We start from the raw sequence: 14,483 nt of genomic DNA, 5'->3' as shown, positions 1-14,483 counted from the left end.
CCACAAATAAATCTTGAGGTTTTTCAGATGAAAAACTATTAAATCCAGTTCATATTTTCAATTGATTTTTGTTGACACTCAATCTTTATGATTCCTGATATTACAAAGCTTATTACTGTTGCTTGTTAGAGAAGGTCTCGTGCTTATTTACTTAAAATTTACAATATTTACAAATCTAACACATTTCTATTTGGAATACCTCATTTCGAAAAATCCGTTTTCAAAAATTGAATTTGAAAAAAACCGTTGACTTATTTCGAAACTAAAGTCTTTATTCATAAAATTTAATTATATTATATTGCCCATCATCATCAATTATTATTACATTCATATTAAAAACTGACTTTTAAATTACACAAAAATTATATGGGTAGAAAAAAGTAAAATAAATGCATTATGGAATTCACATAATCTCGAGAGACGAATCGGAATTGGCTGGTGATCGACCAGAGGATTTTTGTGGCTCTTCAGTAATGACTTCTGTCTCATTTTCACTTGAGTTTGAATGCTTATCATCATCATTCTTTTCATCACTTTTCTTTGACTTGGTTGCTAATTGCCATGATGGAATTTTTGGAATATTCATGACACCAGACGACATTGACGGTTTGGACGAGAAATTTCTATGATTTAATAAAATTCCCTTGATTGTCTCGATTTCAGACTTGAATGTTTGCAATGAATTTTGTACAAGCTTATTTGCAGATTCCTGTGCCTGTTTTTGTGTATTTATTTCTTCTCGTACTCTGATAAGCTCGCCATTTATTGCCTTTGTAGTTTTAGCCAATTCATCCATTTTATCGCCCTTCTTCTTACGTCCAAACAAAAATGGTTCAATATATCTCTGTGTAAAGGATGATAAGAATGTTTAATTTAGATTTTATTTTTAGTTTAAAAAAATTCAACCGGTTCAAAGGTCGGTCGACAAGAACTCACCTTATAAAACATATATACAGCATATGCAATTCCACTTATTAAAGCTGCAGAGCTTATCAAATCTTTTATTTTCTCAAATGTCGTCATCTGATGTTTATAGGTCGCAGGTGGTTGAGCTTGTGAAGGAACATTTATGACTGTCGATTCCTCTAATGGCGTATCTATCATGTTGACTTTTGTGAATATTCCAACTCGCTCAAATGCTAATTGAATTTCATCGTCACTTAATCCTTTACTGGCTAAGAAATTCCTTTTTTGGAGAAGACTACTTCTTGAAACTTTTGGATTTCGCAGGAAGTTTACGGCTGTTAATATCTAATTATTTTATTATTCTCTTTTATTATCTTTTTCTGTCTATTTATTAATTAAATTTGTTTACTTACAGCTGATTCTCGAGGAGAATCCATAATATTGTTTAATGACTATAAATCTATTCTCTTTTTGCCTCTTATCTCTTTGTTTCTAACTATTTTTCAAAGTAATTAAGTGATCATAGAAAAAATAAAGAAGAGACTATTTGTGCAATTTTTTAGCCAAACTTGCTTGGTTTGTGGTTCACTTTGACTGTGTGTTATTGCCAATAACTTTATGTATGTTTTGATTGCTGTGCGACTTGATAAATCTCTCGTTGTAAGTAAATAATTAAAGTTTTTCTCTTTTTTTGAATTTTTTACCCTAAATGTGAAGGTAAACAAAGAAAATTTGTAACGGAAATTTTCAAATATTTAGCATAAATTTCAAATTTCAAAAAGTCGGTAAAAATGTACAAAATTTGTTTCACACTGAAAACCTAAAATTTAACTAACAGCAATTTATATTAGCTTCATACAATGCGCTACAGTCAATAAATGTTTAAATTTCATGCTAGTTTCGAACAATATTCGAAAATAGGAATCAAGGGAAGAGCAATATTTTCACAGCAGTAAAAAATACATTTGTCATCATATTATTTTTTAAATTCTTGATTTTACAACAATTTTAGGTCATTCAGCATATATTAAGTACACATAATCAAGATGTTCAAGTCATCACCATTCGATAAAACGTTGGGTAAGTGGAATTTCTTGTGTAAATAAGCAAATAATGTTATCAAGAAATTTTTCATCGATTTGTATTACTTTCACTGATCTAATTCCAACAAAATGATTTGAATTCAAGAAACGGCAACATCCCACTTGAAATTAGAACCTGATTGGTCATCAATAATGATAATTTGCGATTTAATTCGTCAGAATGATGTTAGGTACGAAAATTTTATTGAATTTTCTGGATGTCAACTTTGATGACTCATCCACAACTCTTATTGTCAATTTACTTACAGTGCAAAATATGCCGTAAATCAGATTAAGAAGAAGATGGTATCACAAAATCCTCATACTGCACTTTATGCTTTGATGGTCCTCGAAAGTATCGTGAAAAACTGTGGATCTCCAGTTCATGAAGAGATATCCAATAAATCCAATTGCGAGGCATACGCGCAGTTAGTTCAGACTACTATCCATGAGAATGTTAGGAATAAAATGTTAGAATTAATTCAGACATGGTCGCATGCTTTTCGTACAGCATATAAATATCGGGGTATAAAGGTATAAAAGTTATAATTAGATTAGTCATCGTCACTTTTTACCACTTTCTTTGTCTGGAAAAAAATATTTTCAATCATTTTCTTTGTGTCTGGCAGGATACTATGAACATTTTGAAAACGGAAGGCTATAAATTTCCCGAAATGAAGGACATATCTGATAAACTTTTTGCTTCTGACGTAGCCCCTGAATGGGCTGATGGCGACGTTTGTCATCGCTGCAGATCATCATTTTCGATTGTAAATCGAAAGCATCATTGTAAGTCATAACTATGATTATTAAATTAACTCATTCTGACACAGTTATTTTCATAAATTAGGTCGCAATTGCGGGCAAGTGTTTTGTGGACAGTGTTCTGGAAAGTTTAGTATAATTCCGAAATTTGGAATCGAGAAGGAAGTGCGTGTTTGTGATGGATGTTTTGATCAGCTACAGAAACCAGTAGCACCTGTCGCTAAAAAAGACGAAGATGAACTTCCAGCTGAATATTTATCAAGTTCATTAGCTCAGCAAAATCAGCAGCCAGTTCGTAAAACAGATGAGGAATTGAGAGAAGAAGAAGAATTGCAACTAGCACTTGCATTGAGTCAATCGGAAGCCGAATCAAAAAAGAAACAAACGTTCGCTACCGCTAGACGAACTTATCCAAAGTCGCCATCACCGGAACCACCACAAAGATCACCAACTCCTGAAACTCCTTCAGATCCAGAATTAGCAAGATATTTAAATAGAAGCTATTGGGAACAAAGACAAGTTCAAGAGACAATGAGTCCATCCGCTCCAAGTCCAATGCCTTCATCGATTATTAGCTTAAATGTTCAAAAGACATCGTCAGAAAAAGACATAGAAATCGATGAGTTTACTCAATCAATGCGTACTCAAGTAGAAATTTTCGTTAATCGCATGAAATCGAATTCCAGTCGTGGACGTTCAATTGCAAATGATACAAGTGTTCAAACATTGTTTATGAACATTACATCAATGCATAGTAGATTGCTTACTTATATTAAAGAAATGGATGATAAACGTCTTTGGTACGAACAATTGCAGGACAAATTGTCTCAAATTAAAGATTCTAGAGCTGCTTTAGATGTTTTGAGGCAAGAGCATATCGAAAAGGTGCGTCGCATTGCCGAGGAACAAGAAAGACAACGACAAATGCAAATGGCTTACAAACTCGAAATTATGCGTAAGAAGAAGCAAGAATATTTACAATATCAACGCCAATTAGCGCTACAAAGAATTCAAGAGCAAGAAAGGGAAATGCAAATGAGACAAGAACAGCAAAAGGCTCAATATATGATGGGCGGAAGCAATTATCCATCATTTATGCCTCCAACTGGTTCGCCTTTACATGCTCCGAATCAACAACCTCAGCCGTTTGGAGGTCAATATCCTGGAAACTATGCAAGTCCTCAAGCCATTTATGGACAAATTCCAATGAACGGGCAAATGCAGGCTATGAATCAGCCACAAGGATATCCGATGCAGCAAGGTCCTCCACAAGGACAACCAAATAATCAGCCACAAGTCGCGCCAAATCCTCAAAGTGCTTTTATGCCAATTAATCCAGCGCAAAGCTCGATTCCTCCAGGAAATATTCCAAGTAAGCTATTCTTCATTTGAATTTCGCAGAACCGTTAAATTATTAAAATTTATTTTTAGCTACAACATTACCAGGAATGAATGCACAGACTACACAAAGTGGTCAACAGCAGCCAATTATGATGCCACCTGGCTCTCAAGTTCCACCACAACAAATGATGCAAATTCCGCCAATTATGTCTACAACAATTGCTCCTTCGTCAATGATGCAGACCATGCAAAATCCAAATTTCCAGCAACCCCAAGTTCCGCCAATGCAGCAGCAACAACCACAAATGATGAATCAACAATTCCAACAAATTCCAATGCATCAAAATATGGTTCCACAACAGGAACAACCTACTCAACCTACTCAAATGCAGCCAGTTCAGCCTCCAGCCGAACCAGAAAAACCTAAAGAAGTCGAAACGGCGGAATTAATTAGCTTCGATTGAAAAACATAACTTTATGGTCATTGGATATTATTTCTGTTATTGCAAAAAAAGAAGCATATATTATGTCTATTAAAAATATTATTCGCGTAACTCTTTATAAATTTATGTAATTCCAAGCAGACAGTATAATAAAGCAAAACAATTAACAAAAAGATGGTTCAATGTGAATTAAATTTCAATGTTCATGACTAATTCATAAGTACGAAAAACCGTTACAGTTCAAAGTTTGATCTGTCGAGGGAGATGGCAGTGACTGTAAATATTTTTGTACCTGAATGGCTTATTCCTAAATGATTCTTAATAATTTTCAGGTAATGAGTATGTTTAGTTAATTTAAAATAAACCAGAGTAAGCTATGCATTTAACCGTTATTTCTTTAATTTAAATTTTTTGGAAAGTTCAATGTTCGAACGTAATTTGACATAGTGGATATTCCCTTCGTCAGTTCGAAAAAAAAATCTTTTTTCAGCAAACTGAAAATTTTGCTAGTGGAGTGTTAAATATTAAATTAATAAAAATGGAAGCATTAATTCCAGTCGTAAATAAGTTACAAGATGTATTTAATACAGTCGGATCTGATTCTATTCAATTGCCACAAATTGTTGTGTTGGGAACTCAGGTATAATGAAATAAAATTAAAAAATCGATTTTTTTTTAGCTCGCTTGGATTTTGAGAATCTGCCTTCTTTTCTCTTCGTACATTTCCAAAAATATTGAAGAATGACGAAAATTACGCAACATAAATGAATTAATTTACCGGCTTTCTCATGATTAATTGATTTATAAACATAATTAATATTTCATAATAAGTCATAATGTGTCATTATTTAAATATTCATAGAGTTCTGGAAAAAGTTCCGTGATAGAATCGCTTGTTGGTCGATCATTTTTACCTAGAGGAACTGGTATTGTCACACGACGACCACTCATTTTACAATTAATTTACTGTCCAATGGATGATCGCGAACATAGATCAGCTGACAAAGGTAAGAAGTTCATTAAACTACTCAAAAAAATAATTTTGTCCCACTTTTATGTACTTGCCAATCATCCCTTCTTCTTTATCTGTCTAATGAAATTATGTTATTTTTAGGAACTGTGGCACTCAAAGAATGGGGGAAGTTTCTGCATACAAAAAATAAAGTTTTCACAGACTTTGATGATATTCGAAAAGAGATTGAGGATGAAACAGATCGAATGGCTGGAAGCAATAAAGGAATCTGTCCAGAGCCCATCAATTTAAAAATATTTTCAACTCGTGTAGTTAATTTAACATTAGTAGATCTTCCTGGAATTACAAAAGTTCCCGTTGGCGGTAAGTTATAAGCTATGTTATTGTGGCTTACGTGCTAATTTGTATGTTTTTATTTAGATCAACCTGAGGATATCGAAACACAAATTAGAGAGCTAGTTTTTAAATATATTGAGAATCCAAATTCCATAATTCTTGCTGTTACATCAGCAAATACTGATATTGCGACAAGTGAGAGTTTAAAGTATGCAAAAGAAGTTGATCCAGATGGTCGAAGGACTCTTGCAGTACTTACAAAACTCGACTTAATGGACGCAGGAACTGATGCAATTGATATGTTATGTGGTCGAGTCATTCCAGTAAAACTTGGCATTATTGGTGTTGTTAATCGCTCGCAACAGGATATTATTGATAATAAGAAGATTGATGAGCAATTAAAAGACGAAGCTGCATTTCTCCAAAGAAAATATCCAACATTGGCAACACGAAATGGAACACCATATTTAGCAAAAACATTAAATCGTCTTCTAATGCATCATATTCGTGACTGTTTGCCTGATCTCAAAACTCGTGTTAACGTTATGGCTTCCCAGTTCCAATCTTTACTCAATTCATATGGTGATGATGTGACCGACAGAAGTCAAACTCTTTTACAAATAATCACAAAGTTTGCAAGTGCATACTGTGCTACAATTGAGGGGACAGCAAGGAATATTGAGACTACAGAATTATGTGGTGGTGCTCGCATTTGCTACATTTTCCATGAAACATTTGGGCGAACACTTGATTCTATCCATCCGTTAGCCGGTCTTTCGAAAATGGATATTCTTACAGCCATCAGGAATGCTACTGGTCCAAGACCAGCTTTGTTTGTTCCTGAAGTTTCATTTGAGCTCTTGGTGAGTGCTGATACATTTTAACGGTTTTCTAGTATTTGAAATTTAACGGTTCGAAAACATTTAAAATTGAACTAAAACGGAATGAAATGAGAATTAATGAACGAATTAAATCTTAAATGAGACGTAAATTCCCATAATTCTGCGAAAATTCATAAAATATTAATGCCTACCTGTAGTCATAAACTTTATACTAATTAATGTATTGTTCTATTTTTCTCAGGTAAAACGACAAATTAGAAGATTAGAAGAGCCATCATTGAGATGTGTAGAATTGATACATGAGGAAATGCAGAGAATGATTCAACATTGCGGTACAGAAGTACAACAAGAAATGCTCCGTTTCCCAAAATTACACGAGAAAATTGTTGATGTTGTAACACAATTGCTGAGAAGACGTTTACCAACCACAAATGTTATGGTTGAGAATTTAGTTGCCATAGAACTCGCTTATATAAATACTAAGCATCCAGACTTTTTCAAAGAAGCATCATTGGTGCCGAGTTTAATTAAAAATGAACAAAATGATCCATGGACGAATTCAGGTAATATCAATCAACCTAGACGTATTTTAAAACCAACCCAAACTGCTCCTCAAACGAGTGGTTCAGAAAATGGCATTGATCTTACTAATGCGGTAAATGAACAAAATGGTCAGTCTAATTGGCTTTCAAACATTTTACCACCAGCAAAAGTAGACAGTTTCGAAAGTTCACAAGCTAATACACCAACACATGCTTTAATGAGTCCAATGAAACCTGTTAATTTATTACCAGACGTCCCGATTAATACCAACTCGAGAAAACTAACTGATAAGGAACAAAGAGATTGTGATGTAATTGAACGATTGATTAAAAGCTATTTCTACATTATAAGGAAGTCAATACAAGACTCAGTGCCAAAAGCAATTATGCATTTCCTCGTGAACTTTGTCAAGGATAATGTTCAATCGGAACTCGTTACGCATCTCTACAAATCCGAGCGCGCCGAGGAATATCTTAATGAATCCGAGCATATCGCTATAAGACGTAAAGAAGCTTCGGATATGTTGAAGGTCAGTTTTATTATGATTATATTTCTTTTCTTATTTGCATTATGAAACATCTGTCTATTTATACATGATGATTATTAGCGATTTTTTTGCAAGTTTTTCTTTCCTTTTGCTTACGTCAGATTATTGATTTGGAAATCACGTGAATTTCTTTAGTCAAATTTATTTTTGAAAAATAACGAAATTCAAAATTTTGAATTTTTATTTTTTGAGCATAAAATTTGAATTTCTAAAATCCGTTAGTTTTAAATAATTAAAATTCGTTAAAAAACTTGCAAAAAAATCTGAGAATTTTTTTATCATTTGACGTATGGATTGACGTAACATGCATATTTCTTTTCTATATTTTTAGGCACTTACAAGAGCAAATCACATCATTAGCGAGATTCGTGAAACACACATGTGGTAAACGATTTAATATCATTAATTAATTTTAGACAACGGACTTGTGTTTTACATTTAGTATGAGCATAATTTTTCACTTTCTTTTTCATATCATAAATGAAAATGATATGATAATTAATTAAATTAATTAAGCATTTTATGAACTAATGAGTTCAGGAATACACAACTTATAATTTTTTATATAGGATTTTCTTTTGATAATTTTTATTCTTTTTTTTCATCTGAATGTCTCGAAAAAACATAATAAGGTTCATAAGAGCAATGAAATTTTCTGAATTACCACTTACATTCATATATAAATCAAAATCAAGATCGCCAATGTTCTATTTCTATGACTTTTCGCCAACTGCATGTCAAGATTTTCAAGATTATTAAGTTCAATTTGTAGATATTTAAATAATCAACAAAATTATTTGTAAAGCAAAAAATGTTAAAAAAATTAATCCAAAGGTATTAAGAATTGTTTTCCCCTCTTTAAAGTTATCTGCTGTGGTGCTTATTTATTCTCACACTTTATTTTCTACACAAAAAAAAATATAATTTAAAATTGGATTGAGTATTGTTGAAAATAAATAAGTTAATGAAAAAGACGCACGAAAGTTATTGACGACGCTTAAAAACACAAAGAAAAATTTTGTTGATTTTTCGTTGACAATTTTCCAAAAAAGTAAAAAAAAATTACAAAAACAAATTAATACATTTAAGTACGTTAGCTGAAAAGTAAATGTGTGTAAGGTCTTGATTTTAAGAGATCAAAATAAGATAATCTGTTCAATTGAAATATATATAATTAAATTAATAAAAAAAAGATTAGCTTTTTATTTGCTTTCTTTCTTTTTGTTTTGTTCAAATAAAGATTTGATGTCACAAAAACATAAAAAAGAGGTTCATAGGAAGAACTGATTATAAATTTAGGAAGAAGCTGCTCCAAAATACAGTAAAAATTTGTTTGTTTTCATAGAAAAAGAAAGATTGAAGTCGATTTAATTAAAACTATACAAATGACACAGAACCTTACAAATGATTAAGTGGTGTTAGAGAACTCTACAAATGTTTTTTGAATTGACAATATTTGTGGATTTGTACTGTTTTATAGGAAACATTTCAAATGTTTTTTAAATGGAAATTGAGCCGTTTTAGAATGAATTACAAGGTTTTAAATTAAATTGATTAGTTTCAAATTAAATTTATATGGTTTTCAGAATAATGTTTGGTTCCCAGAATCATTTGTATGGTTTTCATCGCATCGACATCAATTAACACCTGGTTTTTTCATTCAACTAATACAATAAACCTTAAATCTAGTTAATATAAAAGTTTTATCATCAGTTTTGCAACTTTATAACACAATATTCACATTAAAACGAAAATTTACTAAGTACATTGATATGCTAAGCTTTTGTGTTAATGCGATAAAATAAATTATCAAGGAATGGACGTCACTTAATGTCATTATTTCTACAATCTTGCAAAAAATATTAAAATTTTGATTTTAGAATTATTTTAAAATTTTTAAAAATTCCTGAATTTAACAAATTTTGATGATTTTGCAAGATTTTAGAAAATAAAGATTCAAGTGTCATTTCAATCCAAAAAAAGTCTTAAGATTACACAACCTAATGCATATAAGAATGAAAAATTTAACGGAAGTAATAAAAAAAGAGTTATCATCCTAATCTTTCTAATTTCTTTTGATTATAAAATTTCGAAAATTGCATTTTTTTTCTTCGTTGTTTAGACATTTACATTTTAAAAATTACTAATTTTAATACTCAAGGCAGATAAAGAAGCAACAATTCTATTTTGGCCACCAAAAATATACATATGCGTAAATTGAGCAAAATTAACAGCTGTAATGATGAAAAAGGCAGGCAAGCATGCGAAAATTATGTATATATACGGTACAGATTATTTTAAGGTTTACATGATTCTCATCTTTGTGTAAACATTCTATCAAAAAAAGAATATTCATTTTAATTGAAAATGTGTAGCTTAATCTAGGAACTATAAATATATAGCTGCATACTGTTTTAATATTCGTATCGATGGAGGTACATTGAAGTTTTTTTTCTCTTCTCTTCAATTGCTTCTTTATGATCATCATAACTACTTTAATATGTTTTATATCAAAAAAAGAGAAAAAAAATTGTGTATTTGGCACATTAAAAGAATTGTTTACATTATAGCTATGTTTTTCAGTCCATTAGTCTATGAACAGTTACTTCTGCAATTACTTGATGTGGTGATAATTTTTTTGGAGATAAAATCGTTTGATCGGCAGACGGAAAATGATTGACAATATGTCGTGGAGTTGATAAGGATATAGGATCATAAGGTTGAACATTTTGAGGACTTGATATTGATGTGTTTATTGAAGCAGAATCTGATAATGAGAATCGTCTGTTCTGTCTATTACTGTTAGATGAATGTGGATGTGGCTCGGATGAATCATCTTGATGAGTTCCCATAGTGGAGTATCCGTGATCTGATGAGTCTGTATAATTTGGTTGTCGAATATAATTTGTTGCTACTCTATAGGGTGATTGTATATTTGAAATTATAGCATTTTCATTTGATTCTCTTAATAAGCTCTGATTTAAATTATTGCTCATTTGATGGTCTTCTAATGGCGGATCATCATAATCAAAACGAGACATTTGCATCATTCCAATACAGTTATTATCTTGTGAGTCATACAGGTGCTCGCCAAATCCATTATTATCATAGTTAATTCTATAGCAATACATGACAAATCCCACAACTAAGAATAGCAGTAAAATCACACCAATTATGGGTAAAATAATGGAATATGTAGGTGGAATAAAGTTATAATTTATAACTGGATCAATAACTATATTTCCATATCCATCACCAATTGATCCAAATATTCCATTATAGCACGTAGACTCTGATGCACAGAATGGTAAAGAAAGTGGAGTATCGTCGTCATTTGTATGACACCTAAATTAATCAAATAAAATTTATTTATGTTATTTTTCATGAATATAGAATTGGGAATAACAGTTAAAAAGTATTCAGTAGTTAAGGCAAATAACTCACCAAATGCATCCTACAACACCAAGGCAATCTTCTTTCTCGGCAAACATGTCGCAGCTGTGCAAATTGCATGTATCGATATTTTCCTTAATTAAAGGTTGCTGATAATTTTGAATGTATTCAATTTGTTGCAAACACATAGAATTGGAAGTAACATTTTGATCAGTAGCACAGCTATCGATCTCATCAATTTTACATTCACATGGACATTCGCATTCATTTTGTTCCATTCTGAAGCAGTTTAAGCAACGAAAATCAATTGTTGAGCATGGACAAAAAGCACCACTTGTTTCTGATGATGAATTTATGATTCCAACAAATAAGTTTGTTCCTTTTAAGGACATCAATTGATACTTAGTCTTTTCGACATTGGCATAATTTGTGATTATTTCATTGATTGACGTATTGAATTGATAGAATCGTTGGGAAGTTCCATTTAGATAATTATTGCATGCTATTTTCTCGACAAACTTCCTCTGCATTAGAATGTCATTTGCGACATGTGATTCACGATGTGTTATGTGTTCTGGTTGTCGAAAATGTTCAGTTGTTTGTTCCATAATATTTGGATGAGCTATGAGATATCCTTTATCGTCCATAAGAATACACTTAATGTCATCAGATCCACAAATCGAAAGAGAATCAATGAGAATTTTATAGAAAAATCCTCTAGTCAAGTCAATTGAAACAACAGCGACTGGCTGATATGTTCTATTCTGATACCCTGAATATCTCTTTTCATAAATAGCATAAGAAACACTTATTACATATCCAGCACCACCAACATCTAAGTAAGGCTCAGTTATAGCAATTTTTCCCTTTGATTCCATTGCCTTGACAAACCAAGGACGTCGAGATGCCTCAAAATTAGGTTCGAGTGTACATGCAGGATAAACCTGAAGAACGCCATTCATACTAGCTGCATATCGTCTAATTACATACTTTTTCAAATCAGATTCCAGATGTTTTTTCTTGAGAAAATCCATAATCTGATAAATACCGAACACTTCCTGTCGAATATTATCAACAAGACCAGGATTTGCAAATAAGTTTCTCGTGTCTCGCAAATATGCCATGAAATTTTGAACCGTCTGCGAGTCATCATTTTCACTGATCTTATTTTTAATATGTGCATATGGCGATATAAATGCTTTTGATGATAAATGTAAAGCAATGGCATCAAACGTAGCAATTTGTTTGTAATATAAACAAACATTTAATGAGGATGAAGGGAGAAGTAAATCCAAACGATGAAAAATCAATTCCGATAAATGTTTTGACTGGTCGGCATTATTTGATGTTTTAATTTTTTGCAGCACATTTGGCTTCTGTTCATTAATGTTCCTTACAATGCATGCAATTAACACGTCAGATATTCGAGTCCATGTGTAGGAATAATTTTCCAATTTGACATTTCCACTTGATTCAGTTTTCATCTTTAGCCATGTTGCTTCATTAAATCCTTTGTTCTTTTCAAGGAGAGTAATGTGAACCGGATGGAAGGATTGTTTTAATATTACTGGTCGTGGATAGAACAGTGAATGTGTCAATGCGTAGCCTTTCATGTCAAGAAGGAATTTATAAGAATTGTTGACATTATTTGAATAGAGGACGTCTTCTATTAAGTAGTTTAAGAATAAGTCTATGCCGAAAATACCACGCTGATCACAACTTTTTGTAATGCTCACTACAAAGTCGTTGCTCATGTCATTATCATAGTATGGCGTGTGAACTGTTAGCTGATTATTAATAAAGTTCTTATACTTAAAAAGCTCGGTAGTCACACTCATTGGTATTTTGCTCAAATTCTCCATAGTCCGATTAACAACAAACATTTTTCCAATTAAGTTTCTGTCGCCTTTACGATGCCACCAAGTTGATGTGTCAATTCCATATTTAACAAAATTCTGTGAGGTAATATCTTGAAGAAATTGAGTCTGATATGGAATTTGTCGAAAATTATTGATTGTTGCACATGTATTAATAATCACTGGATGTGGAAGCCTGGCTTGTCCTACATTAATCTCAGCTAATACATTCCGTGAATCACTGAATAAAGCTGTGACACCATCACTGACATATAAAAATGTTATCGGTAAAATAGCATTAGAATTTGATTCCTTATAAATCTTATCAAAAACCTCAAATGCATAAGAAAATCCCTTCGAATGATTCGCAATGCCAGTCGTTCGATTCATGTTATCAATAAAATCATAAATCTTTGATTTCATACCCGACGATACCGAAACGATAGTTTCATTTGTACTACATGATTGTCGCGATAAAAAGGTTGTAACTTTTTCTGCTGCAATCAATATTATTGATACTTTATCATTGTCGTTTAACGTTGAGATCATAGATCTCATAACACTCCTAGTTATGTCAATTTGCTCCGATGTCTGATCAACTAATAAAATTAATACTTTTCTGTTAATTGTGTTTGTATATATTCTCGGAAAAGCCGGAATATCTGGCATATTATTGCAGTTCTCAATTTTTCCATTGTCGGCTGTAGACAAAAAATACTGACGATAAGATTGCCATGATGAAAACTTCTCAATGTTTTCAATCAAAAAGTTGTGAAAAATCAAATTGCGATCATTCAGGATGTTTAGATTAATTTCACCAGTGAAATTATTGTGTAAAATCTCATTGTAATAGTGATTAATACGAAAATCAATCTTATCATTTAATGGACATGGATTCATTAAGCTATAAAAGATTTGTCTCTTGTATTCCTTATTCGTCAGAAATGTACAAATCTCCTTTATGATCTTTATTGCTGGCTGAACTTTCGAATTAATTGACGATGAGATTTTCTCTAAATCTTCAGCATCTGTCGATAAATTTTCACTGAAAGTCCATGATTCAACAATTTCTTGCACGATAGGCACAAGCAGTTCCTCATTTTTCACTACTCTTAGCTTGGATTCTATAAATTTTTCCAACAACTTAATATTGTCCGTTTTTGCTTTTGTGATATTTAAATTGAGCTTAGGCACTTCTGATTTGATAAAAACATTACTACTACTATGACTTAATACTATTTTAAACACTAAAGCAAGTACTACAACCAACTTTAAAAGCATTTTTAAAAATTTCAGATAATCACCATTTTTTTATTCGAAAATAACAATTTCCACAGGGGAAAATCAACCATACATATTCGAATAAAATTATGAAAAATTTAAAATTTTAAAAACCGTTAAAATTAATTTCGAAAACCAAAAATTATCTCTAAGTCGTCATAAAGACTAGCAGTCC

At 31.8% G+C, this 14,483-nt stretch overlaps 4 protein-coding genes across 6 annotated transcripts; 2 read left to right on the top strand and 2 right to left on the bottom strand.

The window, feature by feature from the left end:
- Positions 1–251: 251 nt before the first annotated feature.
- Positions 252–1,479, bottom strand: Pex14 (peroxin 14). Its single transcript, XM_070640883.1, has 3 exons — positions 1,320–1,479; positions 937–1,251; positions 252–844 (listed from the first exon to the last, which is right to left on the bottom strand). Exons 1-3 carry the CDS (start codon positions 1,341–1,343, stop codon positions 404–406), a joined length of 780 nt encoding a protein of 259 aa, XP_070496984.1. The 5' UTR covers positions 1,344–1,479; the 3' UTR covers positions 252–403.
- Positions 1,480–1,842: 363 nt separating this feature from the next.
- On the top strand, positions 1,843–4,712 carry Hrs (Hepatocyte growth factor regulated tyrosine kinase substrate). The gene is made up of 7 exons (XM_070640947.1): positions 1,843–1,858; positions 1,919–1,986; positions 2,095–2,179; positions 2,258–2,522; positions 2,618–2,777; positions 2,839–4,125; positions 4,185–4,712. Exons 2-7 carry the CDS (start codon positions 1,953–1,955, stop codon positions 4,556–4,558), a joined length of 2,205 nt encoding a protein of 734 aa, XP_070497048.1. The 5' UTR covers positions 1,843–1,858; positions 1,919–1,952; the 3' UTR covers positions 4,559–4,712.
- Positions 4,713–5,021: 309 nt separating this feature from the next.
- Drp1 (dynamin related protein 1) lies at positions 5,022–9,820 on the top strand. Of its 3 annotated transcripts, none has more exons than XM_070641039.1 (7): positions 5,022–5,177; positions 5,400–5,544; positions 5,652–5,873; positions 5,931–6,709; positions 6,930–7,760; positions 8,110–8,162; positions 9,019–9,820. In XM_070641039.1, coding segments are annotated over exons 1-7 (2,133 nt in total). In that variant the 5' UTR covers positions 5,022–5,075; the 3' UTR covers positions 9,020–9,820. The 3 variants fall into 3 exon arrangements, with proteins under 3 accessions (XP_070497140.1, XP_070497141.1, XP_070497139.1); XM_070641040.1 differs by lacking the exon at positions 9,019–9,820 and having other exon boundaries at positions 6,930–7,251; positions 7,396–7,760; positions 8,110–8,959; XM_070641038.1 differs by lacking the exon at positions 9,019–9,820 and having other exon boundaries at positions 8,110–8,958.
- Positions 8,938–14,335, bottom strand: LOC139091096 (VWFA and cache domain-containing protein CG16868). Its single transcript, XM_070641037.1, has 2 exons — positions 11,223–14,335; positions 8,938–11,123 (listed from the first exon to the last, which is right to left on the bottom strand). The coding sequence occupies exons 1-2, from the start codon at positions 14,306–14,308 to the stop codon at positions 10,358–10,360; spliced, it is 3,852 nt and encodes a 1,283-aa protein (XP_070497138.1). The 5' UTR covers positions 14,309–14,335; the 3' UTR covers positions 8,938–10,357.
- Positions 14,336–14,483: the final 148 nt, after the last annotated feature.

This window comes from Chironomus tepperi, unplaced genomic scaffold (genome assembly GCF_022539635.2).
Source record: "Chironomus tepperi strain 1889 unplaced genomic scaffold, CSIRO-AGI_Ctep_v1 contig_223, whole genome shotgun sequence".
NCBI lineage: Eukaryota > Metazoa > Arthropoda > Insecta > Diptera > Chironomidae > Chironomus > Chironomus tepperi.
The sequence above is the reverse complement of the archived record's forward strand: the minus strand, read 5'-3'. Positions and strand labels throughout refer to the sequence as shown.